Here is a 26141-nt window from a genome sequence, read left to right as displayed (position 1 = left end):
TAGTTTTCTGGGGCCGTGGGGCTTTTTTTTTTTTTTTTTTAATATTTGTTTTTTTAATTTTTATATATATATTTTTTTTAACGACTTGAAAATAATCTAAAAAAATATAAATACTGAACAACATACTGGAAAGGTGCAGTTTAATTACATTTCTCTGCTCTGTGTCCACCTGGAGTATCTTGTGGCCTTGGAAAATATATATATATTTTTTTAGCTACTTGAATTTTTTTTTTTAAATTATTTGTACCCAAAGTGTTCCTTTGCCATTTCGGGGATTTTGCCTGTAATATAATTGAGCACTTGATGCCCTTTGATAAACCCGTTATAAATAAGTTTACTGCAGACCCTGAATTGGGATACATTAGATGACCATAACCACTCAAAATCCTAAAGCCTTATATGGGCATACGTCTTCTAGCGATGATGTCATGTACTGTCATGGCTCCTCTATCAATGGAGGGACAGGCAGTGGGCGTGTTCTCTTGGGTCATGAAAGACACACTCAGGGCTAATAATGTGTGTGCAACTTGACAAACTGGCATGTGAAGTTATGCACGGTTAGAAGTAAGGTGTTTCAACCAGATAGACAGCCCAGGGGTGAATTTACATACCAGAAGAATTTAAAGAGGACTGACTCTAGACCGGAAGGCTGGCTCGGCTTGAAACATGAGGAATTAGCAGCTGGTTTGGAGTATTTGCATTAGAAACAGCTGCAAGGGTGCGCAAGAGCAAGCGTCAAGGCAGCAGCACAATTGCATAGAGTACGTTTTCATCAGGAAGAAGCGCGTTAGAGGACTGACTGAACATTTCCTGTGTGTGCAAGATGGGGAAGTCAGGTAAGTACCAAGCCTTGCCAAGTTACGCAAGATTTAATCAAATTACTTGTTTCCTTTTGGATTCAAGCAGATTTTATTGTATTTCATGCTTGCTGTGAGGCAGTACTGACATTTATGTGGCTGTGCATGAATGTGCCCATTGTGTTGGCGTAGTGGAGAAAAGAGCAGTGAGTGATGGCCCCACACTTGGGCGACAATCACTGGTAATCTCTGTCTGGCCTCTAAACGACCACACTCAAGCTCCAGTATGGATTCTGCAATAACATTTATTGAACTCTGTGTTCAATAGTCGTGTCTCCTTTTCGCCAAGCTGATGTCTGACATTCCCTGCTGTCTCTCCTTGATGTGTCTCTCAGCCTCAAAGCAATTTGCAGAGGAGGTGCTGCAGTGCCATAACGAGTACAGGAAGAAGCACCAGGCTCCAGCACTCAAACTGAGCAGCAAGCTGAGCAGAGAGGCTGCCCGGTGCGTCCTCATACAAACATCTACTCATGCTCACACAGAACGACAAAAAAAAAAAAAAAGTGTCCGACTAATTTGGGCCACATCGACGCGAATGCAATCCCCAATTATGAACTATCCTTTGTTTCTTTGAAGTTAATGTTGCAACGATACAGCTTCAAAAAACAAAACAAGACTATGTTGGTTCATGTGTGTTGAGTCTTTGCCAAAACAACCACATCTTGCATAAGAGGCATTCCATTTCCTCAAGCATGTTATATTCTGTAAGTGACACTTGGAACCACATAAATAACCTTTAATTATAGAAGACTTCGATGGAACGGGGACTAGATTGTTGACTCAACCCGTAATTGAGTCCATGTTGCAGAATAACACGGATGCAGAGCAGGATGTAATAATTCTCATTCAAACAAGAATCACATCATGCGAAAAGATGAAGGCTCTGATATCGAGAGTCAAACATACTTGAAATGCGACTTCTTTCTTTAATGTATATGGAGCAGAACAAGATACACAAATTAGTGGTTGCTTCTGTCACTCGTGTGCGATACATTCGAAAACAGTGAAATTATTTTTTCGGAGTCAAAATATTCTAAACATTTTTTATAGCCTGATAAGCCGTGTAATGCTCCCTCATTCACAATTAAATGCTTTGTTTAAAAAACATCAACCAAATACTCAATATTTTAATACTTAATGCGTGCAGCGGCAACGTTGTCGCTACAAGTCAGAAAAGTTGTTGCTCCGTGCCCTACATGTCTTCCGAATCAACTTTATGTCAACACCACACTTTTCCGCCCTTTACGGCAGCCTAAAAGTAGGACAACTTTATGGAGCCTGTGTACTTTAAGTAAATATTACAATAAAATAAAACATCAACTATAAACATTCAATTGAAATTATTCAAATGGAGCACAAATTAATTAAATATATAATTAACCAGTATCTACTTATGTCACTGACAAGGCGCTTTAGACGCTAACTCAATTAGCGCAGGCTAACTAGTGTGTAGTAAGTGGCTAGCAATGTCTATCAAATTCTCATTGGTTTGCTTTGTCTTGACAGAAACCCCGATTGTTTAGATTTATAATACAGACATTTTTTTGGGAGCGATGAAAATGTCAAAAGTAGGCGACTCAGATGTTAGCACGCTACATTAGCTAAGAGGCCTATCTGCTACATTGCCTCCTTTTCTCCCTCATTAGTTGTTTTATCTGTGTTTTCTTCGCTACCTTCAGTTTCTTTTAATAGATTCAAGCTGTAATTGGATTTTTTGTCTCCTTCAAGGTATGCTGAGAGTTTGGCTAGCACACGCATCCTAAAACACAGCGAGCAGTCCAGTAGGGGAAGCTGTGGAGAAAATTTGGCATGGGCCTCCTATGACCAATCAGGTACATCAACCATGAGCTAACACAATAATATTGGGACAAAACAAGGTTACGATATATTTTTTTTTTATTGAAGTACTCGTCACCGCTGATGGATGAAAAGCACCCATCTAACATTTCCTATCAGTGCTGCATTGGTCTCAACTGTTTAATTTGAGGCCGTTCGAAATGAAGTGCTAATGCACACTCTTTTATTGAAAAGCTTGGATCCTTTTTTTATTCCCTTCCATTTTCGAGCACAGAAAGCATGATTCAGTGCCGGGAAAATGCGTCACTCTGAGTCATAAAGCATTTCCAACGGAATTGCACAGGGTGACCAAAAGTGCAGCATTGTAAATAAAAAAAGTAGCCCGTAGGGATTTGTGCTGATCAAAAAAGATTCCATGACAATGCTGTCATTGTGATTATGGTGTGTGACAGAAGTGTGATTTGATGGCGCCTAAATTGAGGTTACTTTGCGTGCAGGAAAAGATGTGGCCGACCGTTGGTACAATGAAGTGAAACAGTACAACTTCAACTCTCCTGGCTTCTCCTCTGGGACTGGTGAGATCTCATTTATCACTAATGCATAGTTGTTTAGATTTTAACATAAAATCAGTACCTTTGCAAAGATATGTATTAAATGTTGTTTCATGAGTAGGTTGGTTAGTTCATCAGTTATTTAGCCTGGTTGGTTAATAATCGTGATTATTTAAACATGGCTTCCACCAGAATCTCCCAACCTTATTTGAAACATTGCAGTATTTATGTTGGAAAAAAAATTAATGACCAAATTTGGTCCAAATTATTCAATTATTTTTTTTATTTATTTATTTTTTTTTTTTTTACTTTTGTCTTATTTTCAAAAATGGAATGCCCAGAATCTCACGTCGCCTGTTCCTTTTGCTATTTGGTTAACGTGCATTTAAAGTTGTGTTGTGTTTTATTATTTTGCCTGTCACTAAATGTCGCTGGCATCGCATATACCACGACACTCCCAGTGTAACAATGATACATTATTTGTAGTAAGCAGAGCTGGGCACCATTTTTTGCCAGTCAGTCCCCTGCCCTCCGGCCGCTATCTTGGTATGGTTCTAGCCTCGACCCTCCAGCCTTATTCATAAAAATTGCCGGCCAACGACCCCGTTCAGTTTTCACATTGCAAAAATTGTTGCATCAGCCTGCACTTCTAATTCTGAAGGCCAGGGGCGGGTTACGTTGTCATGGCAACACATAGAGGCCAAAATCTGATTGGCCAACTAACAAACATGTAACGGAAGCAGTGCAGCCAAGAGAAACATGATAAAATGAAAGGACTGTTGGGAAAAATAATTATAAATTTTGACTGTAGTGCCCTTGTTGGGCCCACTAAAACCTTGCTTGCCCTGACTGCTTACCACAGCGGAAAACATAAAATTTGAGTTTACGCTCAATTGAATTTTATTATTTGTTGGCTGTATTAGCTGTACTGATATTGTAATGGGTATTTTCCATTTCCATTTTTCAGTCTTATCCACTTTCACGACTATTCGTGACCTCTTCATTTTGCCTGTAAATTCCTCATCCATTAGCCGAGGCTTGCATGAGGTTGTTGTTGTCATGCTGATGTCACGCCTCAATTAGAAAGCCAGCGTCTGACTCAGACACCCGCCATGGATAAATCACATTCCCAGCCTTCGTGTCACTTCCATTGTGATGCAATTGTTCGAGATGGTTTCTTTCTAAACATCAGTTCGCGTGAATCGACTGCAGTTGATTGTGCTCTCCAAGCAATGATTCATGCTCAGCAAATGAGGGAAAAGCTTTAACAAGCGAGCGAGACTAATGTTAACATTCTTGTGGGTGTAAATATTTAAAAGAACTTCCATTTATTTTAACTAAAACATTTACTTGGGACTTAAACCACAGCAATGGTACCAAGAAAGCCATTCGGAACCATTTTGAAAATTAGAAATCCATTGAGGAGTGTTAATTCTAAAATATGTGGATGAAGCACAATTTGCGGCTCTGAGTTAGTCTTCTCCATTCAAATGCACAAGTCGGCAATAATTAAAAAAAAAAAAAAGAGGAAGTTTTTGCAGTTTGAGAATTTTATGGACGTCAGCATATTGTTTGATGGAAGTCTTGTGACAAGTCAGTTGAGAACTGAAAACATTTCTTTCAAAGGAACCCTAAATGAGGTGATTCCTGCGTATTGATGTCTTTAATTTAGCCAGACTACTACAAAGAATGACATGAAATTATCCAAGACAAAACTGTCAGCATCATTAATTGTACACATAATATTTAAATATAATTTTAAGTGTAAAATGGTGAGGAAAATTAAACTGATGTGAAAATAAATAAACGGTCCATATTTTGTCCAATTCCATGGCTATTGTTCCAAACCCACTTAAAGTTTTACTCATTTGGACGCTCACTTAGTTAAAGTCTCGCAAGATTTTCCAAACCCTTTCCTGAAAAATCTTGTTGGAACAGCAAATTAATAGTTTCAAATTCCGAATCATGGATAAATTGCGTCATCTGCTGGTTGCTGGCGGTAGTGAAATCCAACAGGGTCGCAGTACTTCATGATGTCACGAATGCATAGATCATAATTTTGATGATTCACGTGACCAAAAACAGGCAAGTTATGTTAATTGAAGAGCCTAAACTAGTCCACCTTTCACCCCTCATCTGGAATATGCTCCAGCTCACCTGTGATACAAATTTGAACGGCATAGGAGATGAATGGATTGGATTTTTATTGTATATATACCTTTAACATACATTGAGCACATGCTGTACTTGTAATGACTTGGTTGATTTGAAGTTGAAGTCTAACAAACCTGGCCTGTGAATTTATTTTTTTTTTGTATTTTTATTTTCATGATTTTTTAATGAAAATCATTAGTGAGTTGCGATCCATCACTGGTGTCCAAAGTCCTGCCCGGGGGCCGTTTGTTGATCTTTTAATTGGCTCACTGATTATTTAAAAAAGTAAAATTCTTATACCGCATCATAATGCTACCAAGGAGGATTAGAGTCTTGCTGAAAAGAAAAATATTAAAGGACAAAAGGTTCGTGTAGTGGTGGCCGCATAATGCTTTGGGCTGTTTTCTTTCTGCCAGAAAAAAAACAAGGCAAGAAAAGCCTGCTAGAACAACTGAACTTTATTTGAGATTAATTAGAAGCACTTTAAATGATGTATGCTAATGAGTTTGAATGTAATTATTTAATTCTAAACACAATCACACCCCAGTTATGAGGGCGTGCATACTTTTAATCTCCGTTTTAGAAAAAGATAAATTGAAAAAAATCAAATGATTTATCTTTCGCTTTTTTTTTTTCCATATCACAAAAATCTGACATTTCTACAGGGGTGTGTAGACTTTTTATATCCACTCCATAACTCAAAAGCCATTTGATTGATGTTAGCATGCTTATGAGAAGCAGAAAAGGGTGAGTATCATCAACTTTTCTTCTGTAAGTGTCACCACTCAATCAGAAGTAAATGCCGTTGTGTTTTTGCATGAGTGGCTCATAAATAAATTCCACATTTGCCCTGCAACTGGCTGGCAAATAGTCCACGATGGACCCTGTCTTATTTTTGTTAAATTAGTTTCCTTTGCCTTCTACCTGTAGGCCATTTCACCGCAATGGTGTGGAAGAACAGTACGACGCTGGGTGTCGGTAAGGCCATTGCATCAGACGGTTCCTCCTTCGTGGTGGCCAGATACTCTCCAGCTGGGAATATCACCAACCAAGGACACTTTGAGAACAACGTCCTCCCTGCTAAAACGCCCGGCTCTCCCTCCTAAAAATGCCAATGACTCGACTTAAACCCAATGGAGAGTTCCGAGGGGAACGCCACTTATTGCCTTGTGGGGATTTGAACTACCGTCATTGCATTGGATTAAGGAACCACTTTCTCTTTGGGAAAGCTGTTCTAAATGGTAGTGTCGAAAAAAAACAGTATTACAGTTTACTAACACAGAGGGACTCGCGCAAAAGGTGACAACTTGGCAATGTCTGTTTAACGCGACATCAATGGTTCCGTATAAAGGCATTGATTCAACAAAGTTTTGTATTTTTACGTTTTCCCACTTCAATTGAGAATCTTGTGCCTGTTATTAGTATGTAAAATATAATTAAAGTGGAAAATAATTTTTAATTATTGCTGTAATCTCTCAATTCATCTTAACCAGAAAACCACTGTTGGCTTTGCATGTGGTGGCCCATGTTTTTTTTTTTTTTAACATTTTGTATGCTGTGTAATTTACTACACTATATGTGGACCTCATAGAATTAACACCATGTTTACCTTTTTTGATGTACCAATGGCTCAGTTAACGGAATTTACTGTTTGTTTTCATGTTTCTTTCCATTATAGTTGCAGGCCGACACAAAAGTCAACTTTGTAAGCCTAAGTAAACTTTGTTTTGCTTACTTGACATTTGTGAAGGTTTTCTCTTCAAACTGAAATTGTGTCTGATGTTGTGTCCAATTTAATAATTTGGCAGTTCATAACTTAAAAAAACCTAAATTGTATTAAAATTTTAAATTTAATTACATTTTATGGAGGAGAGCAACGATATTACACTGAATGTAATTATGATTATCAAAATATCTGAGAATAAGTACAATCATAAAATTTGGCTTGATGTTAAAAAAAAAGAAGGCTTAACAAACTTAACAATTCCTCCTTGAACCAGTAAGTGTCAGGTACGCTTCCTCAAGAAAACCGCTACAGTGAGATGCAGCAGCATGCAAATAGAACGAAGGAAAATCAAAACCAAGTAAAAAAAAAAAAACTGAAAAAAAAAAATTGTGAAAGGGGTGAGAGGACTAAGAATCTATATTGGGACCGTTTTAGTTGTGCAAAATAATTTTCAAAAATACCAATGGTGAGAGTGGCAATTATAAATTACTAAAGACTATTCTGTAATTGTTTTATTTAATTCTTAGAAGAAGAAAAGTGCCATCTGCTTTGTTAGGATACAACGTATTTCCCAAAATGCATTGCAATAGCATTTGAATTGTCCCCTATTTCCTTGACGTTAACAAATTAATGGAAGAATTTCAATTTGTATCTCACCACGATCTAAATTGCATTTTCCAAACACAGCAGGTAATTCACTTCAAGGTATTAAATTAACTGAAAACGTTGTGCCTCAATGACGAAGTACGGCGATCTTTAAAGGATCGTTTTTATACATTAGTGAATTGTCAGTTCGGTTTTTCGTAGAAGTTGAATACATTTGCAAAAACATGTTGCAATAATTAATCACGGTTGTTGTTCTGAGCGGAGGTTCACTGTCCCACACGTTGAAATCAGTGCAGTCTCTCCAACAAAGCTTTCAACCTAACAGACTTTATTCATTCATCAGCAGGTATTAGAGATGCAACATACAGTAGCAGCGATACAGAATGTTGTTTAGGCTTTACGTCGAAGAAGAGGAGGAGGTTCAAAGCTTCAAATCAGCCACACCCTTCACATGGTCAGCTCCTGAAAGGACGAAGAACAGAAGCATCACCTATTTGTTCCTTTTTATGCACAGGGCAAAGCAATAAATGTTTAAAAAGTCATTTAGTCCCAAGGGACTATGTTGAAGTTACTTCAGGACTTTAATTCAGACCAGGCGTGGGCAAACTACGGCCTGGGGGCCACGTGCGGCCCGTTAAACGTTTTAATCCAGCTTGCCAAATTTGAAAAAAATTAAGTGAATAAACCTTGTTAATATTTTATTTTCTAAATACTCTGGTGTGTCCAACACAGGTATTTTGTTGTAATGCTTTTGTTCATTTTCATTGATAATCAAACGTATTTTTGTTCTCCAATGAGGTGAGGTTACCAAAACACTCCATCCATCTGCTCCATCTGCCAAATTTTAGAACCCATTGTGGCCCACCAATCAAAAACTTTGCCCGCCCCTGATTTAGACTAAGCGAGTCCTCGGAGCTTATACTGCCATCTAGTGGTGAGAAACTCCCTCAGTGATAATTCTCAGGACTGAAGAGTTAATGGGGAGAAAACGCTCCACAACTCCCCACTCTGTCTTTGACTCATTCATCTATTCATCGTCTGCCCTCCTCACCATGATAGCGTTCACTATATCATTCTTGTTGTGCTTCAGCGCACGCACGGCCTTGGCTCGAGACACGTTGGCCTGAGCCATCACCAGCTCGATGTCCCTCTGCTCCAGACCGCCGTCGTCCACCTGGAAAAAACAACGTTGGGATGGTAATGAGTTCAACGTGTCTTGAGTTGCCCCCCCAACCGATCAGTGAGTATACCTCCTCTTCCTCCTCTTCACTTTCCTCCTTGATGCTCAGGGTGGGTGGGACAGGGGGCGCCAAGGGAGTGGAGGTCACAGGCACCTTGAATTTCTCTGCAGCAGCTTTGTGAGCCTGTTGAGAAAGATCCTCAATCTGGGAGGGAGAGAAATTAGAAATGATGCAATTGTTGGAAACAAGCATCAGAGATTTAAAAGGCGAGAGAGGCTTACCTTGGCCTCCCCAAATACAATATAAATATCTGACGCAGGGCTTTTGAACACATCTGGTCGGCTAATGACGAAGAGGATACTCTTGGACTTCCTTATGGTTATTCGGGTCACACCATGGACCGGCTTGAGACCTAGTTTGGACATGGCCTGCGCATACAGAGCAGAAGAAGAAACGTCATGATAAACGGCCATCAAAATTCTTAAAGGAAGCATTACTCGTCTGACCTTGCGGGCCTTCTTCTCGCTGCGGCTCTGTTTTGGTCTATTCGGGCCTTTGTCTGCAGAGGAGAAGGACTGCAGGGGAGGCCAAGTGTTATTTGAGACTATTTTAAGAAACATGACAGCAAGAATAGCAAACCTCCCTTCGTATGGTAGCTTTAAGCGACTCAACCTAATTAATTAGCTGAAACGTAAGTAGGACAGGTTATATTATCAAGTAACGTCTGGAAAGAGCAAATGTTAAACATTTCCTGGATCTACTATCTAGTATCCCACTGACAACTTAAACTATTATACCCAATAAGTCATAGCTGTTTTTTTTATTTGTCTGATTTTTAGATATTTATTCAACATCGCACATTGATAAATTTGAGAATAAAATATGCCTTTCCAAAGATAATTAGGATGCGACACTTCGTGTGCTATTTCTAACACTTTGCTTACTTCAGCTAAGAGTGCAAATGAATAAAAACATAGTAGTAAAAGAATAACTTTTTGCGTTGAGGACTCAAGGGAGGCGAAAATGGCAGCAAACTCACGTGTGGTTGAACAGGTCTGACAGGCTCCTCCTCCAGCTCAAGGACAGAGTCTTCACTCTCAGACTCATTGCAAGAGGCCAATAGAGAACCTAGACAAGCAGACACACAAAACACATGAACACTAAATTACATTTTTTTAAATTGCTGCAGCTACTCATTACAATGGCAAAAAAAAAAAAAAAAAAAAGATGATCTGATGAGACTCGACAGAGATACAAGCATCACAGCACGTAAAAAGTGAATTTCCATGTTAAAAAAAAAAGGTTTGGCCAAATGCACAACCTGGAGCAAGTCTAAATGAAATTAAATTTAGTTTAAATTACAAGGGTGATTTAATAAAATTCAAAAATACTAAATTTTTTGAAACCTCAAAATCATGATGACGAAATAACCCAAGTTCGATATATCCAAAACCGTCTGATATAAAGCTGACCTCCATAGCAGAGGGAAGTAATGTGGATCGTAGAGAGTCGTGGGTAAGGCGTCATTGGCAGCAATAAAGAAATCTTAACGCCTTACCTCATTTAGACTGTCGAGAGATTTCGTGATATATCGTAACACTACAAATAGAATGAGAAATATAATGGTGCAATTAAATGAAACGGAGGGGGGGGGGGTGTACTCACAACTGTTTTTGAAGTCTTCAGAAATTGCATGGCTGCGGTTGACTGAATAGCCTGACTTTTTGTCAGTTAGCTGATGAGAAGACCCACAGTCCTCCTCACTGTCTGTTCCTCTCTCGATGGTACTGGAATCTTATAGGGAAAATAATGAATGATCAATATATCCACTGGGGATATATTTTACTATTTGCAAAAAGTCTTACCTTTGACGTTGTTCTTTCTGCAGCCTTGTTTGGTGCAACGGGGTGAAGGAAAGGAAGATGATTCTTGGGTTGGCTTGGACACCGCAAAAGATGGAGAGTGTAAAGCAACACTTGAGTCACATTTCGTCAGTGTAGGATGGGTGGCCGCTTTGTCTTTGGGAAGAATTTGGGGGAAAAGTACTTGCTGGCTTGTAGTAGAAGTGGAGTAAATTGTGGCGGTTGCATAGGATGTGGGAAGGGACGGGAGTTGGTGGGCTGAAAGTGCAGGTTGGGATTCTTGCACAGGTGTGGGAAGGTCATATTGTGGCCCCGTTGAAGCTCGAGGGAGCGGTGAGGGACGGGCCACAGGAGAGGTTGAGGAAGGAAACGGGGTGCATAGTGTGGGAGCCGGTGACGGTGAGTTTCGAACATCATCTATGTTGTTGTCATTAATGTCCACTCGGATTCTTCTCTCACTTTTCGACAGTGGTCTGTTATCAAGAACTTCCTGTCTCATGTCAAGAATTTCTGCTCTGTTGTCAAGCCCGCCTTGTCCCCGGTGAGATTGTTGGTTTGTTTTGACTGGTACACTGGTTTTCACGAGAGTCGGCCTGTCACATTTGCCACTCGAGTTATTTTGATACTTTTCAACTTGGATCTGTGAGACAGACTTGTCTTTCCTCTGTTGACACTCAACTGAAGACATATTATTGGGAGCCTTTTTGTCTTTAGTGGTTGTTGAAAGGCCGCCAATCGCATTTGAGCTGTCATCTTTTGAATTGTATTTGGGTGCGAGAGGTTTTGTTTCATCGTCAAGAATGTCAAGACTGGAGTCCAAATTAGTGGTCGCCTTGTGTTGTTTTCTTCTTCGTCTTTTTTTAGTCGTGCCGGCTTTCTCTGTGCAAAGAGCACCCTTAGCATTGTCTTGTGCAAAACCTTCCAGAGTCGTTTGCGGCGACGAGTGAGTTTCTTTCTTCTTTTTGTCATTCTTTGAGCCACTCTTGTTTAATTTCTTACTATTTACTTCCTCGCTCAACCCTGAGTTCAAGCGCATACTCTGCTGTCCCTTAAAGGCATCTTTAGTCTTTGGTTCATCAGCAAGTTTGTCAGTCACAGGGCTTGCTTCTGTTGTTTTTTGGCCCCCGGTTTCAGGTTTGACCACCATCTCATCTGATTCTAATTGCAAATCATTAGTTTCACCTCGAATGGGTGCAGATGCATGAGATTTACATCTTGGATTAAAGGAACCGAAGGATCCATTTAGTAAAGTAAGTGCTATGTTAGGATCTGGGGTGATTGTCTGATCGCGTGGGGGTCTTCCTGGAATGCGCTTGAGATGTTGGCTTGCTGCAGATTTGCCCACGCTGGTGTTATTTAATTGCAAACTACAGTCCCCTTTTGGGGATGGTGTCTGTATCAGGTGTGTTGTTTGGGTTACAGAAGCGCTTGGTGGTTCTTGTTTGTCATTGGGAGTTGCAACAGAAACCCTTGGTGGCATCTCTTCAAGAGGAATATTAGAAACTGATTCCCTGACCTTGACACTCACAGACTCAGGTCTGACTTCCTCGGAGAGAGCATTCAGTCCTTCACGCATTGCTACTTCCAGCGAATCAAAGGTAGTGTCATTATTATTGTTGGAATCCATCCATGTTACTTGTATTTGTGTGTATGTGTTATCGTCATCATTATGATTTAAATTACTGACATCATCATTAAGGAATCTTCTTTCACCCCCACCTGCCTCGGAAAGCTCCTCAATGGACTTCCAGCAAACCAAGTTGGACACAGAAGTCCCTTCTCCTACGAGTTCATTGTCTTCTTTCTGATGCCTCTTTCCATCCATTCTGTTGTTATCTTTCATTTCCAGAACATAACCAAAAGCGTTGTCATATTTCGGGTATGCCTCACTACTCATGTTAGGAATCACAGTCGTCTCTGTCCTTTGGCCTCGTGTGTCACACATGAGTACACTCTCTGCCTCTAACTCGTATTTCTTCCCGAGTGACAAGGAAAGAGACTCTCCTGCTCCCCAGACTCCAAATTCAGACACTGATCCTAAATGTAATTTATTCTTGTCGTCACACCAAATTCTGGGCTCATGATCAATTTCCCTTCTTCTGTTGTCTGTATCTGTTTCTGAGTTTTCTCTTTTGGGTGAGATGGCTAGAGGAGAGTGAGGGGATCCTGACGCCCCAAGTACCCTCTCGTCAGTGCTCAAGTTCTCCTGACCGGAGTCACCGGGACCATGTTCAGGAGTCAAGGTCAGATTGTCTGCATGGCCTAAAATAACCTCTGGAGAAGTAGAAATTGGGATGTTACTGGGGTTTGGACTAGAGTCTTTAGGATAGGCAAGAGGAAGCACACCTTTATTCAAGTCATTAGTAGCAGTGGTCATACCCAAACTCAAGGAACCCAAATCAGTAACTCTACAGTCCACACTTCTAATCTCTACTCTGCCATTTTCATTCTTCTTGTTGCAGTCTTTTCTTTCAGCCTTATTGGAAGACCCCTGTAATGATACATTTCTACTTACCCCTGCAGCTACATTGCTCCCTGACAGATAATGACGATGCTTAATGAGCAATTTATAAGAATCCCTTTCTGGAGTGGGATCTTCTTCTCTCCCTTCATTGGGCTGCTTCAAACTGGCGTCATTCATATCATCTTCATCTGCTGATTCCTTTTGAAGAACCGGATTACCAGGGTCTGTAGTCTCTGGTCTCTCAATAGATGGAGAGGGGTGGGATTGGTCAGATGGTTTGTTGTAAGAAACATCACAAGAATCTTCAATCATCTCTGTCTTACTCCCATTTGATTTGTTCGAGGGCTCACGTTGATGGGAAGCTGTGACTTGCTTTGCCGAGATCTCATCCACTTGTGCAGCTTTTGTTTTGTCCAATGGACTGGTATGTTCTGGGTCTTCTGTAGGTTTTTGTTCTATTTCGTTGCATTTGGAGTCGGCAGACACGTCTGCAGAAAGACAAGTCGTTTCAGGGTGATCTACTATCATATCTGGACTTTGCGGTGTGTGAAAAGAAGCAGCTTGACCAATTTCTGTGGCAGATGCCTGTTCAGATTCTGATTGCATTTCAGTCGAATCAAGTGTTGGTTCTAACGACTGTGCGTGCCTCTCAGTGCTGTACAGGCGTTCATCTTCCTCCCCATTATAGGAAGCAGAATCTAATGAGTCATCTGTATCATCTTGGAAACAGAAGAAGTCATCCAGACCGTCATTTATAGATGTCTCTGAGAGCGTATGAAGAAAGGAGGCTGAGCTGTCCTCGTCGGTAGCACCTTCCAATACTTCTCTGATATACTCTCCCTCTTCATCGTCTTGGTCATCTTCGTCATCTTCTTCCTCAACCACTTTGACCTCCACATTAGCTTCCACAACCGCCTCACCACTGTTGTCAGTGTCATCATCATCAGAATCTTCATCACCATCATCTCCACCTTCCACAATTTTATTACCATTGACATCATCGGTAGCAGAGTCATCATCATCATCATCATCGTCATCTTCTTCATCATCGTCAACGTCTGCTTCCTCCTCTCCTGCTGCATATGCATCTACATCCTTCGCTTCATTTCTGTCCTTCACTATTTCATTGTCATCTTCTGTGGGAAAGAGAGTGATTTCAAAGGAATCGGCTTTAAAGATAAGGCTTGTGTGAGGAGGAAATGGGATGAGAGAAACAGGGATCATCCTTTCTTCTTCTGGTATATCCTCAGCACAAGCTGCCTGAGAGAACATAAAAGAACTGGGGTCAAGCCTACCAAAGGCTTCAGGACAGAAAGAATCCAGGTGAACCACAGGTGAGTCAGGACTAGGGTGAGATGAGGCTACATCAGGAGTGACAGTTTTATCTCGCTGATCTGACGTGTCTCGATAATCTACAGCTGATATACATGGGTCTAGTTGCAGTTTGAGAACTGAATGCATGGGTCTTAGGTGCTCCTCCATTCCTGCACTAGCCTCTTCTAGTGGACAGAGGGAGCTCTCAGACTCGCCACCATCCTCCTGGGAGTCACTGGTGTGACTGCTACTGCTCCTTCGTTGAGACGTCTGTGCAGTCACCCAACAAGGAGTAAGACTTTCTCTCGGAATCCTGGGCTTATCATCATTTTGAGACTCTTCCTCTTCAAGTATTGTTGTACCTGTTATCCCAAGCCGTGGATTAACGACATCCTCAGAAGAGTGTGCATATAATTCCTCTACCCTTTGCCCCCCACGCTCTGGACTTGTTCGCACCTTGTCCTCACCAACTTCATCACCAATTTCGGACAAGGACCCAACAAAGCAAGCACGAGCCTCCTGTGTGTCCTCTGCGAGCAGCAGGTTGGGAGAAGTGGAGGGGGATGTGGATGATGCATAGGAGGAGGTCCAGCTTCCTCCTTCAGCCGTCATATAGGAGCCAGAAGGGGAGGTCACAGGGGAGCAGAGGTCATCACTGTCTGAGGGTAAGCCTGGTGATGGGGAGAAAGCGGGAGAGCCTGGTAATGAATGATGTTTAAGATGTGAGGCGCGCGATGCCATCTTGATTGGAGTGGAAGGGGCAGTATAGTACAAGTCAGGGTCGAGGGACGAGGGCACGCCCACTCGGAGTGGGTCTACAGAATAAGTAGGCTCAGAAAAGGACAGAGTCATTGGGCAGGCCTGCTCGTGGACAGACTGGGAAGGCACTTCAACTTTAGCAAGGCTTTGACCCTCTATCTTTGCCATCAACTTGTCATCATTTGTGACAGACTCCAGGCATGACAAGGAGGAAGAGGAGGAAGGTAATGTGAGACTGTTCACAGGTGAAATGTGTATGATTGAGGGTATAGCATGTTCTGTTTGTTTGTCTTCTTTATCCGGGTTTTTAATTTGACACTTTTCATCGCTCGTTTCCATCTGGGGCTTGTTCGATTTTGTCTGAGCTTCAGTAAAGCTTCGGATAACTGATGATGGGCTAGCCTGATCACAGTGGCTTTGCAAGCGTGTGCCTTTCAGAATCCCTGATGGTTTAAGGAGCGTCTCCTGTCCCATCACCACCCTCGTGTCCATGGTCTGTAGCTCTGGATAATCGCTCTCCACCTCAGAACCAGTCAGGACCTGGGGGCGATACACAACACATATTAATGTCCTGCATCTGCTGCTGGGATAAGAAAACTATATCTTACAAGCCTGACACAGACTTTGATTCTCTCCATTTTAACGGGGACAAGGCGGCCACAAGGTCCATGACCCCCTAACTTTCCAGACAATCTTGGCAAGATATTGTGCAGATGATCAGACCCTTCAGGTTGAGGTCTTGCAGTCCCAGTGGAGTTGGATGTTGTATGTAATAGTCTGGGTCCAAATGGAGACGTGTGTGATGGGAGTAGTTTCTGAGGGGTGCTGGGAGAAGGGCTTGAACCACTGTCAGAAGGAGAAGAGCCACTGTCACTGGGCGTCGACGCGGTGGATTGATGTCTGCTTTTGCCTGGAAAAGAAAATGAAAGGTTGTGAACAAATCTCTCCACCTTTCTTCTGCCTCATAACGTTTCAGAAAACATATCCATTGCCCCACCCAGCCATCCATCCGTCCATCATGAACATTAACCATTTTCAACTGTCTTAAGTTAGTTGGTTTGTTAAATTCTTTGTAAATGAAACACAGATCTGTACAAATAACACTACCTCATGAACAAGTGTATTATGCCTAAGAAAAATATTTTTGAACTTTAATATCCTCTGTTTCAAGTCTTCAAACATGTTGTCTAGAGAGGTTACCCCACAAAAAAATGAATTTCATTTCTAGGGAAGACCTGGACGTCACATTGTCACGTTATGGTTATATTTTGCACCAGAGGATGCAACTAAATAGTGGAAAACTTGTTTTCTTCCATTATTTGGGGTTGTGTCCTCTCTAAGAAGAGAATAACATACGTTGTGAGCGTAGATGGGCGCCAACTAACCATTTTGCACAACCCAATGTAAAAAAAAAAAAAATTAATTAATTAATTAATTAAACCCAGAGAAATTGGTTTTACATATGACAGGATTGCTATTCGGAGTCTGACTCGTGAAGAAATTTGTTTGAATATTTATAAATGTATAAGTTTCATGATAAAGCCATGCTCCCGTTTTGGTAATTCAGGATAATTTTTCTTTTCAGTTGAAGGGAGGATTTGAATCCATTGCATGTTAACGTTAGTTCAGTGAATTTGTCCAACGAATTTTTCAAACTCAATGATTAACAATTTCTTTGCCTGACTTCAATGTTCACTTTCAAGTTTAAAAAGGCGAACAGCGATAATAATTTTAGTCGCAAAAAAAAAAAGGCTTGAGACAACTTACCCGATTGGTGGGGCAACATGTCATGTTCACACACTATTTCATTGCTTATATTTCTGAACTGACACCAAATAAATGACATGAATAGAAAATATTTACCTTAGAGGGTCTTTCATCTGGTACATATTTTGTTTATATATGATGTATTGATTCCAAGAAATATATCTAATTGTAAAAAATGTGACATCAAGCCACACTTTCCCTTATCTATACAAACACAACAAAACCTATTTATTGTTTTGTTTAATATAGCAATACATTAAACATCTACATTAATTCATCTTTACATCGCTATCTCCTGAGTGGATGTGATGTGAATCCTTCTCTGTGACACAGAGGGAACAGAGGCTTCATTTTAACTAGGCCGTCGCCACCATGACCTCAATCCGCATGCTGATTGGCCATTTTGACACACAAGTGGCACTGCTCTGCACCAGCCACTGACACACACGCACGTCACCCTGCCTGTTATCATTGTCCCCCTACTTCCTGCTCATGCATCAGCACTTAGCATCTCGACTTGATCTCCACCCCAACAATAAGTTCTGAAGTGTGTTGGTGTGTGAGCTGAGTCATGCCTTGGAGACTTGGCTCAAAGGTAGCGATACCCTGCGAGGCATGATCATAACTCAGTCAACACAGTTTTCGTCCCTGCACAAATGACCAAAAGGCCACTAGGTAACTGTCGCTTAAATGTTCGCTCGAGTATCTCCGCTGCAGTTTCTTAAATAGCTGTGTGCTGCTCCTTTGGGGGAAGGCATTGAAACAAGAAGTGGAGCAGAATCACTGAGGCTGCAGGGCCTCCTCGACAGGCCTGAGGGGTGTCAGCTAGTGCTACGACGAAGAAAAAAAACAACCATTGACTATCACTACTTAACTGTCTGATGCTTTCAAACATTAAATATGATTATGCGTCTACTTTATGCACAATGGTGGTGCTATTTTTTTTCCACTATGATGTGTGTCCACTCTTTTTTTTTTTTTTTACACCGCAGGTCACATTCACTTAAGGACAGGCTTTGATGGACCATCAAAGCCGTCTCACCAGTAGCTCTTGAGCATGCATTCGGCCACCACGGTGAATCTAGCGTTAGCGGGGGGCCAGCCTCGTCAATCCAACCACCACAACAGTTGGTGACTGCTATGCAACGTGACAAAAAGGGTCAAGTATCAAATAAAAGTGAAACAGTTAATACTGTCCATGGATAGCGATGCCTTCAGAAGCAATCGTGGTGGCACCTAACTTGACTTCAAATCAAGGCCAACCTGACCTATTTTTAGCGTGCAAATGAACAATGACAGACTTGAACTGGAGCGCAATATTCCATTTTTAGTGTTCATGCGCACCGGCGCACCACTTATGTGCACCCTTGATTATGAATATAATGGCCATTGTTCTGGATATGAGTGAATTTTCATGAAACCCTGACTGTGGATGGCATGATTAAAAAAGACAAATGCATGCTTGCACACAGTCACCCTTGATTGAGATGTGTCACCCCGGTGAGAAACTTCAGGCTTCGCCCTTGCTTATAACTCTTATCTACAGTTCGTCAACCTTTCACAACATCACAAAGCTTTAACATCCAGCAGGTGCTAGTGCGTGTGTGTGTATGTGATTTCTGCCATGCTGCTGTGTCATGATCCAGCGAAGGAAGTCAGCGAGGGAAGGGCGGAGCCACGTTAGTACGTTCATCTTGACAGTTCACAAAACTGCGTACTGCATGAAGGACGAAGATGAGGCTGCATGCGCATGAAGATGTAGAGGCACTGGAGCAGAGGATGAGGCAGTTGGCCGAGGGGAGGGTTAGGTCACGGAGAGTCAGAGAAGCAAGAAAAAGATGACAGTCGCACATATGCTTCGCAAGTGCCATTTCTGCAAGTCACGGGGATGAAGGCGGCGAGTTTGTAACAGTAACAGAGAACTGGTTTAGTGCATTAAGAGCTGCAGAAGGATCTAGCTCCTATAACAGTTAGTCGACATTCTTTTCTTATATGCTACCACAGCCTTCCATTGTATTAAAACTCTTAGAAAGCTCCCAGTTCGTGCCCCAAAAGTCCCACAGATCCTACCTGGTCCTGGTCCAGGGAGCCCGGTGTCGTCCTCTCCCTGCCCCGGATGCTCGTTGGCAGGGATGGATCTGTGAGCGCTCTCCCCCGGCATGCTTCTCTCGTAGCTGCCTCTCTTTGGCTCTGACGCAACAATAAAAGCCAGAACAGACAAGGTGAACGGGGGGGGGGGAGGGAGGGTGAAGGAGGAAGAGGAGAGGAGGAGGGAGCGGAGTGCTTAGCGACCCAACACTCGCATCTTCCCTGCAGCACGTGTTTGTGGATGAGTGAGTAGTTTGTTTCCTTCTGTGGTGCAGCTCACGATGCTGCTTTCGTGTGTTCGAGGGACGATGTCGTCAAAGTCTACCCGTGTTATTATGTGCGTGTTTGTCTGCATGTCGAATCCGCAGTCTTATGTCCAGTTCTTCCTCTCCTCCCTCCCTCCCCTTTCTATCCGCCTCTCTGCCAGCCTAGCTCTGACTGGATCTTGGGAGGTGATGTCAGCAGATTTCATGCGTCCCTCTCAGTGCTGCCCTCAACTGTGAAGGAAGATACTGCAAAAACAAGGTAATGACAAAGTGAAATCCGAAAAAAAAAGCAGAGGTAAGAGAAACACACAAGGAGCGAACTTAAATGTATCTCATTACACCCCTTGTGCCTCATGCACGGATTTTATCCCTAATGAGGCCCCTAAGGCCAGTGAGAGCATCTGTTTGTCTTCCCCCACCTTGAATATCTGCCTCCTCCTTTTTAGACGTTGGCAGATAACAAGTGCAAGAATGCATAGGCGCTAATGGAAAGAGAAAGGCAGAGGAGGCTGCAATGCTGAGCCGCATGATCAGCAAGGGCAGTTTCTATGGCAACCCCAAACTTCCCACGACACTGGTAGTGTTACGGAGCAGAGCAGAAGTCATGCCGACCATACAAATGTGTCTAGGAGCTTTACATACACAACTCACAGTACATTTAAAAGAACTGATTCACAGTGAAACCTTATTGGTTCCACTTGAAAATATTTACATTTACTTTTAAGATTTCATTGCTGTACTTGCAGCCCAAATCGGTTTAAGTTATTCAATTTTTTTTCCACGTAGATTTACAACTACCTTAATATTGGTGCCTGATTGTTTTCTTGAACAACTTTTCATGAATAGCAGAATCAATCAAAGGTTTGGACGCACTGGCTCATGCAAGAAATGTGATTGGTGGTGTATTATCAGGGGTTGGCAAACTTTTGTGATCAAGGGTTACATTTGATTTAAAACAAGGAGATGGGTCACATTATTTAAGAGGTGAAATAAAAATAAGTAGTCAAATGTGCTTCTGTATGTAGATTACTTTATTTTGCTAGTATTTTAAAGTTTAATAAAATATTGTAAATAACCAGATATGGTGTAAAATGCTAAATTACTGCAACTGATATTACAGGACTGTTAATAATATAAAGCAGAAACCTGTTTTTAGCCATCTCATGGTGCGGCCCTTGCCTCGACTGAAAATCTGACATCACAGTTGCTCAAGTAACGACCAATCATGGTTCACCTTTTTTTCTGAAGCTGAGCATGATTGATGATTGAGCAACTGTGCTGTCATTTTCAGAAAACAGAATGACAAAAGTGATACAGTGTCAACATCTATGTTGGAAAACCACACGACGACAGAAATAATTAACAATAAAACCTTTTTATTCCATGACATGATGACTCACACACATTCGTTAAATTATTACCATCAATTGAATATTTCCATATCGCACATCTTGACCAAGTGTTCTGCATTGATTCTTCCTCACAGATGCTGCAACTTTGAGCTGACCGTATCACGAACAAGTGAAGCCCTCGCTGCTTGCTTTCTGACTCCAGAACTCTTGCTCACCATCTCCATGGAAACAGGGAAAGCCCCACATGTTGCCACGGGAACAACCGCCAATATATATGATGCCTATTTCTTCTTTTTCAGTGCAAGCGCACTCCTCTGCAATGCTGCACTGGTCAGTGTTTGAATATGCGTGTGTGTGTGTGTGCATGCGCGTTTGTTTACTGTATTCCCCATGGTCCGATTTGTATGAGAAAGCTTCTGATTTTGCTGAGTTTGCAACTGTGATCAAGACGAGCCAGTTCACCTGGCCATGTCCTCGGCCACAGCCTTGCCCATCTTGTCCTTTAAATAGGCCAAGCTCCGATGCTCCGTCTTCAGCTCCAACCACTCGTAATAAGGAACCTGAAACGGCAACGCACATTTAAGCGTTTTTGTGAAATGGGGCGACCATGAGCAACATCGCAATTGCTCATACCTCCACGACGATGAAGCCGGAAAGTTGCAAGTGACGCTTCATCATGGCGAACCGCCCCAGAAGGTCTTTACTCTTGGAGCCAAAGTTGGGGAATTCCCACGCAACAAAAGCGATCCTAAAACACAACACAGAGCACAATATTAACAAGTAAATATGACAAAAAAGAAAATGGACACAAAAAGGATATTTTTTTTCCAAACTCACCGTCGAGCCCCTTCAGGTAAGGCTTGCTTTCCGCCTCCATTTGGGAGATGAGGAGCTCTCAGCTGCGATAAGTCAATGGGCTTGTGGTCACTATCTACTACCACTTCACCCGCTGAAGAGCAGAAACACAGAACACTGCACTTGGAAAACTTGACACATTCCATTCAGTTGACGCAACATTTCTTATTTGCCAAGTTCAAATTTGCTTTTCAATTATTTTATTTTATGCCGACCCATCCTAGGAACAAGGAAACATTTCATGCACATATTTTCTCTGTGATAAATATAAACATGCAATTCTTACCAAGAGTCCATCCATACACAGTGCTGACCCCCGTGCGAAGCATGCCGTTCCGCTTATCCACCAAAGTGTCCAAAGCCTCTCTTAGGCTACTCTGCAGTGGGGTTAGCCGGGCGGTACTGGCCGGGACAAGCAAAGCATCAATGCGGGATGGGGATGATTCAGGATGCTCTAAGTGCAGTGTAGCAGCGAGATGGAGGAGCTTTAGTCTGTAGTTCTCCCCTCGAACTGGACTGCTATCTGCAGAGGGGGGGAATAGAAAAGAAACATAAATAATTGCGCTTGAAATGTTTGGTTGATGTGCTTCTCACCTGCCAGCTTAGCAGTATGTTCTTGCTCGAGGAGCGGGATCAGATAGTGAGGCTTGGTCTGCTGTAGCACGCACAGGGACCACGCAACATCCGTTCGAAGGAAAGGCTCCAGGCCGGAGAGGGAGTTCTCCAGCACAGGATGAACCTGAACACAACCCGTAAACACTTGTAGGATGTAAAATGTATATATTTAATAAAGGGCTTTCATTACTTGTTGGCTCACAAACGTTCAAGTTACTGCCAGACTTTATAAACCCTTGAGATGGTCAGCCTCATTGTAGAGTGGTACCAAACAACATAAGTACCTTTGCATAGAACTCGTCTCCTTTGCTAGGCTGAAAATTCAGTCTGGCAAACGTCATGAGCAAGTTACAAAGCTGCAGGGTGTTGTACTTCTCACTGTGTTGCACATAGTGCTGGTGAAAAAAAAAATTAATAAAAAGAAGAATTTTAATGTCAATCATGAAACATCTTAACAACGGTGACTTCAAGAGTCCTACGAGGTATGAAGTTTGAAGGACTAACCTCTGCGAAGGCCTCAAAGAGCAGGATGTGGAGCCATTTGAGGAAGCCCATTGATTTTGCAAAGCGCGTGACGTCGGCGGAGGTCAGTAGAGAGACCCGAGGCAACAACTCGCACGCCATTCGCTGAAACACTTGCGATTGGTGGAAACTCAGCTTTCCTGGAGAAGCGTAATAATGTGTTATATAATGAAGTCTTCGTTAAATAATAAATTGTTATCTTTGTACACGTAGACTTTATTTACGCAGTTAGAGCTCAGATTCAACTTCTGCTATGGCCTGGTGGTATAAAACCAAACACAGGAAGTGTTATTACCATATGCAAAAGCCATATCGAGTAAGAGCTGAGTGGTGAATTCTGCCGACGGTCTCTGGAGGAGATGGTAGGACAGCGCCCTGAGGAGCGGCACAGACCTGCGGCCCAGCGCAGCTAATGACACGCACACTTTGCGGATCTCTTCTGCTGAAAAGACTTCCGCAAGCTCCAAAGCCTTCAAGGAGGACATAGAACAACAGTTAGCAGGGTACGTAGAGAATTTTTTAGCATAAACTTGCGAGGGCATCCATTTATTGAACTACAGAGAGTGTGAATTTTTAGACTTGTAATCGGGGGTAGCGTAATACAATCATCACAATATTAAGAGAATAAAATTGTAAAACTGTAAAAACTGGTTGTGTTTGTCTCTCATGCAATAAATCCTTTTACACGCTGCTGTGTGCTTACACATGTAAGGAATTGATAGTGAACTGCTATTGTGTCAGAGCTTCTTCCCACATTCTATAAACATGCTAGTTGGGTTCAATTCAGTTAAATGAATTTTATGTAATCAAATAATTATTTGGAATTTCACTTTGTTGTTTACACAGCAAGGAAATACTGGAAATGTAATGTCAGGGTTTACTTCCTGTATCAAAACGACTACCACCTTGTTCAGTATTTACATTCAAAGTGATGACATGACTCATTGTCATACCTTGTCCTCGAGTCTGTCCAATAGTATAGGCGACACATGTTGTCCTTTGGAAATTAGCGTACTGACAGTTTTGGCATCATCAATTTCAGTCCAGCGGAGTTCCAACTGTTTTAGTGCTGCGGTCACAATAGCCACATCCTGCTGTGCCTTCCTGCCGGACCCCCACTCTGCCAGGAAGCCAAGTTGCTTGTAGCTTAACCGGCGGATTCGCCACAAGACCTCCGTTTGGATAGAGCCCAACACGGCATCCGCGTTTGGGATGCCAATCACCCAGAGAGACCGCAAGACGGACACAAGAGTGCTGTTCCACACCGTTGAGATCTGCAAGATACAGAAATGAGTCATTCATCTTCACAGTTTAAACATGTGGGGACTTAGCGTCATCACCTGCTGAGGTATAGCATCCATCATGTCCCGCAGCCTTGGGTCCAACGCAGGCTGTTGGGGAAACCTGCCCCGCGTCTTCTGCATCATCCTCGTCCACGCCAACAGAGTACAAGCGGCTTGATTACCATTTCCTCTATGTTGTTCCCAGGCTTGCAGGATGTCCTCGGGCATCGCAGCCTTTTCCACCATTTCATCCAGCTGGGTGCGAGTCGGCATGTTTGAAAAGATGTCATCTTTTGCTAGCACCCGACTCTCACACATGGACCTTTTCAAAGTACACGGCTGGCAACGATTTCTCTGCAGATGAGCCAGACCAGCGGCTGATGGAAGCAGGCAGGCGGCCGAGGTTTGGGAGGCGGCCCTGCATAGCAGATGGACATATCTGCCCAAGAAACGAGTGGCCATGGGGCTCCCAGAGGTGAGGCCGCAGCAGGTAGATGAGAATATGTTCTCACTTGTCAGCCCAGAGCACCATTCCACATTTGTCCTAAAATGACATTCAACAATACAGTGAGTTTAGATAACTGCGGTAAACAGCGATTTTCAAACAGAGATGGCCTTATGTGTCCTTATAAGGGAAGATAGTGAATCAGTGCGAAAAAAAATCATCTAAGAAAGTTTAAAAAGTGTAATTGGTGGGAAATAATACAAATGCTTTGTAACTATAGACTGTTCAGATATTTAAGATTCACATATAAAAAATGGTGGCCAAGTATTCTACTTTTGTCAAAAGAGGCTTCTATATTTTATTTTCTTCTGTAGATCAAAATACACAAACAGGGAGAGGTCAAGTCAACCACAGGTGAGATTTTGAGTGACTAAGATCTCTGTTTTTTTTTTTTTATTTTCAAACGAAGGACAGCAAAAACATGTACACATGAGCACCAGAGAGCTTTGATGATGACACAATTTTGGCCCATTCATGACCAGATTAAAAAAAAAAAACATTTGTTATCAGCTTCAAGAATGATTTGTCAAGTGGGTCGTGTTTTGTGCCAATCTAAAAATCAGTTTGTGCATTCCAAACTATGATACCCCTCCCTCATTTATTGCTGAATCATTTTAAATGTCTGATTGCCATTTTTTCTTTCAGCGTAAGCACAAAAAATTATAGTGAATAAAAGAGACACAATTATTGTGTGCGTGTATGATTTTCGCACCAAGTTAGCAAAACGAGCGCGTAATTTCCAGCAAAAACTCTTTTATTTTTGGACTTAATTACATTACATAGTCGGTACTTTTACTTATTTTTTATTTATTTAAGTAGAATCAAAACTTTTACGAATCATCTCCTTACACAAGTAAACATTTCTTAAGTACAGTGTCTCAACTATTGCCAGCTGTGTGCCACTCACACAGGTCATGATTCCGCCTCTTTATGCTACTAGCATTGTTCGAAAACGCTGGTTGTGTAACGCAAACACTTTTCATGTTAGTTAACGATTGGTTGTATAAAAGCTGTGCAGCAAGCGTCACCTGTCCCCATTTGAAAAGCAGTCCTGAGAGACAGGACGTGCAAAGAAAGCAGCGGTGGTCTTTGGCTCTCGTGAAATGGGAAATGCTGACCTTGTGGAGGAGTGCAAGACGTCTCAATAAGCAGTTTCTTCTCCTCTCACTGGTCTCTTTGCAAACGGCATTAGGCTGGCATGAAGCCCAGCACCATTGGTTGTCACAAACAACGCACAAGACGGAGACAAGTGATATTTAATACTTATACTGGATGTGAAGCTTCACATGGTAAAAATGTAAGCGGCGGTCGCAGGAAACATACGTCAGAGACCGCACGTAACTGCCTACGTCACAGCAATTCCGCTTGTTTCAGTTGTAGTCGTTCCTCATGTTGTTTTTATTTTAATTCATTACCTCTCAAATATTTCCATTAATTATTAAACAAAAAAGTAAAAATAAATACATCTAAAAAAATAAATAAATAAAAAAGCCGACTGGACGTCTGTGGCATTCTTCTTCTGCTACAACATGCAGTTCATCTTATTGCTGTTTGGAAAACAAGCAGCAAATTTTACCGCCACCTATGGGATTGGAGTGGAGTGGAAAATGCAAAATT

General features: G+C 42.0%; 3 protein-coding genes and 1 long non-coding RNA gene across 5 annotated transcripts; 2 read left to right on the top strand and 2 right to left on the bottom strand.

Annotated features, from left to right (window-relative positions):
• Positions 1 to 448: 448 nt before the first annotated feature.
• On the top strand, positions 449 to 7098 carry glipr2l (GLI pathogenesis-related 2, like). Its single transcript, XM_088305766.1, has 5 exons — positions 449 to 836; positions 1193 to 1301; positions 2586 to 2689; positions 3152 to 3229; positions 6290 to 7098. Exons 1-5 carry the CDS (start codon positions 824 to 826, stop codon positions 6463 to 6465), a joined length of 480 nt encoding a protein of 159 aa, XP_088161892.1. The 5' UTR covers positions 449 to 823; the 3' UTR covers positions 6466 to 7098.
• A 900-nt stretch (positions 7099 to 7998) lies between these two features.
• nacad (NAC alpha domain containing) lies at positions 7999 to 19567 on the bottom strand. 2 transcript variants are annotated; one of them, XM_088305941.1, is made up of 10 exons: positions 19109 to 19567; positions 15895 to 18805; positions 10738 to 15811; positions 10538 to 10666; positions 9912 to 10000; positions 9379 to 9447; positions 9154 to 9300; positions 8942 to 9076; positions 8743 to 8865; positions 7999 to 8153 (listed from the first exon to the last, which is right to left on the bottom strand). In XM_088305941.1, exons 2-10 carry the CDS (start codon positions 15907 to 15909, stop codon positions 8139 to 8141), a joined length of 5796 nt encoding a protein of 1931 aa, XP_088162067.1. In that variant the 5' UTR covers positions 15910 to 18805; positions 19109 to 19567; the 3' UTR covers positions 7999 to 8138. The 2 variants fall into 2 exon arrangements, with proteins under 2 accessions (XP_088162067.1, XP_088162066.1); XM_088305940.1 differs by having other exon boundaries at positions 15895 to 16181.
• LOC148329049 (uncharacterized) lies at positions 19293 to 23057 on the top strand. Its single transcript, XR_015845545.1, has 3 exons — positions 19293 to 19371; positions 19554 to 19651; positions 20879 to 23057. It is a non-coding gene; the product is annotated as an uncharacterized LOC148329049 (long non-coding RNA).
• On the bottom strand, positions 20752 to 25874 carry tbrg4 (transforming growth factor beta regulator 4). Its single transcript, XM_088305943.1, has 11 exons — positions 25643 to 25874; positions 24077 to 24563; positions 23690 to 24010; positions 23032 to 23206; positions 22719 to 22876; positions 22499 to 22609; positions 22194 to 22338; positions 21886 to 22122; positions 21582 to 21693; positions 21378 to 21492; positions 20752 to 21304 (listed from the first exon to the last, which is right to left on the bottom strand). The coding sequence occupies exons 2-11, from the start codon at positions 24479 to 24481 to the stop codon at positions 21203 to 21205; spliced, it is 1881 nt and encodes a 626-aa protein (XP_088162069.1). The 5' UTR covers positions 24482 to 24563; positions 25643 to 25874; the 3' UTR covers positions 20752 to 21202.
• Positions 25875 to 26141: the final 267 nt, after the last annotated feature.

This window comes from Idiotropiscis lumnitzeri, chromosome 10 (assembly GCF_059441095.1).
Source record: "Idiotropiscis lumnitzeri isolate Australia: NSW breed Sydney's pygmy pipehorse chromosome 10, RoL_Ilum_1.0, whole genome shotgun sequence".
NCBI lineage: Eukaryota > Metazoa > Chordata > Actinopteri > Syngnathiformes > Syngnathidae > Idiotropiscis > Idiotropiscis lumnitzeri.
This window is presented reverse-complemented; position numbering and strand designations above follow the sequence as displayed.

What these genes read in the sequence shown, in the direction of transcription:
- tbrg4 (XM_088305943.1), bottom strand. Translation starts at nt 24,481, where the DNA reads ATGGCCACTCGTTTCTTGGGCAGATATGTCCATCTGCTATGCAGGGCC. An exon ending in TGGATGCTATACCTCAGCAG is followed by an intron (nt 24,011 to 24,076) that starts GTGATGACGCTA and finishes TGTATCTTGCAG; the next exon opens with ATCTCAACGGTGTGGAACAG. An exon ending in CGATATGGCTTTTGCATATG is followed by an intron (nt 22,877 to 23,031) that starts GTAATAACACTT and finishes ACGCTTCTCCAG; the next exon opens with GAAAGCTGAGTTTCCACCAA.
- glipr2l (XM_088305766.1), top strand. An exon ending in CTGAGCAGAGAGGCTGCCCG is followed by an intron (nt 1,302 to 2,585) that starts GTGCGTCCTCAT and finishes GTCTCCTTCAAG; the next exon opens with GTATGCTGAGAGTTTGGCTA. An exon ending in GGCCTCCTATGACCAATCAG is followed by an intron (nt 2,690 to 3,151) that starts GTACATCAACCA and finishes CTTTGCGTGCAG; the next exon opens with GAAAAGATGTGGCCGACCGT.
- nacad (XM_088305940.1), bottom strand. Translation starts at nt 19,199, where the DNA reads ATGCCGGGGGAGAGCGCTCACAGATCCATCCCTGCCAACGAGCATCCG. An exon ending in TTAAAATGGAGAGAATCAAA is followed by an intron (nt 15,812 to 15,894) that starts GTCTGTGTCAGG and finishes TATCGCCCCCAG; the next exon opens with GTCCTGACTGGTTCTGAGGT. An exon ending in GTGAAGAGGAGGAAGAGGAG is followed by an intron (nt 8,866 to 8,941) that starts GTATACTCACTG and finishes TGTTTTTTCCAG; the next exon opens with GTGGACGACGGCGGTCTGGA.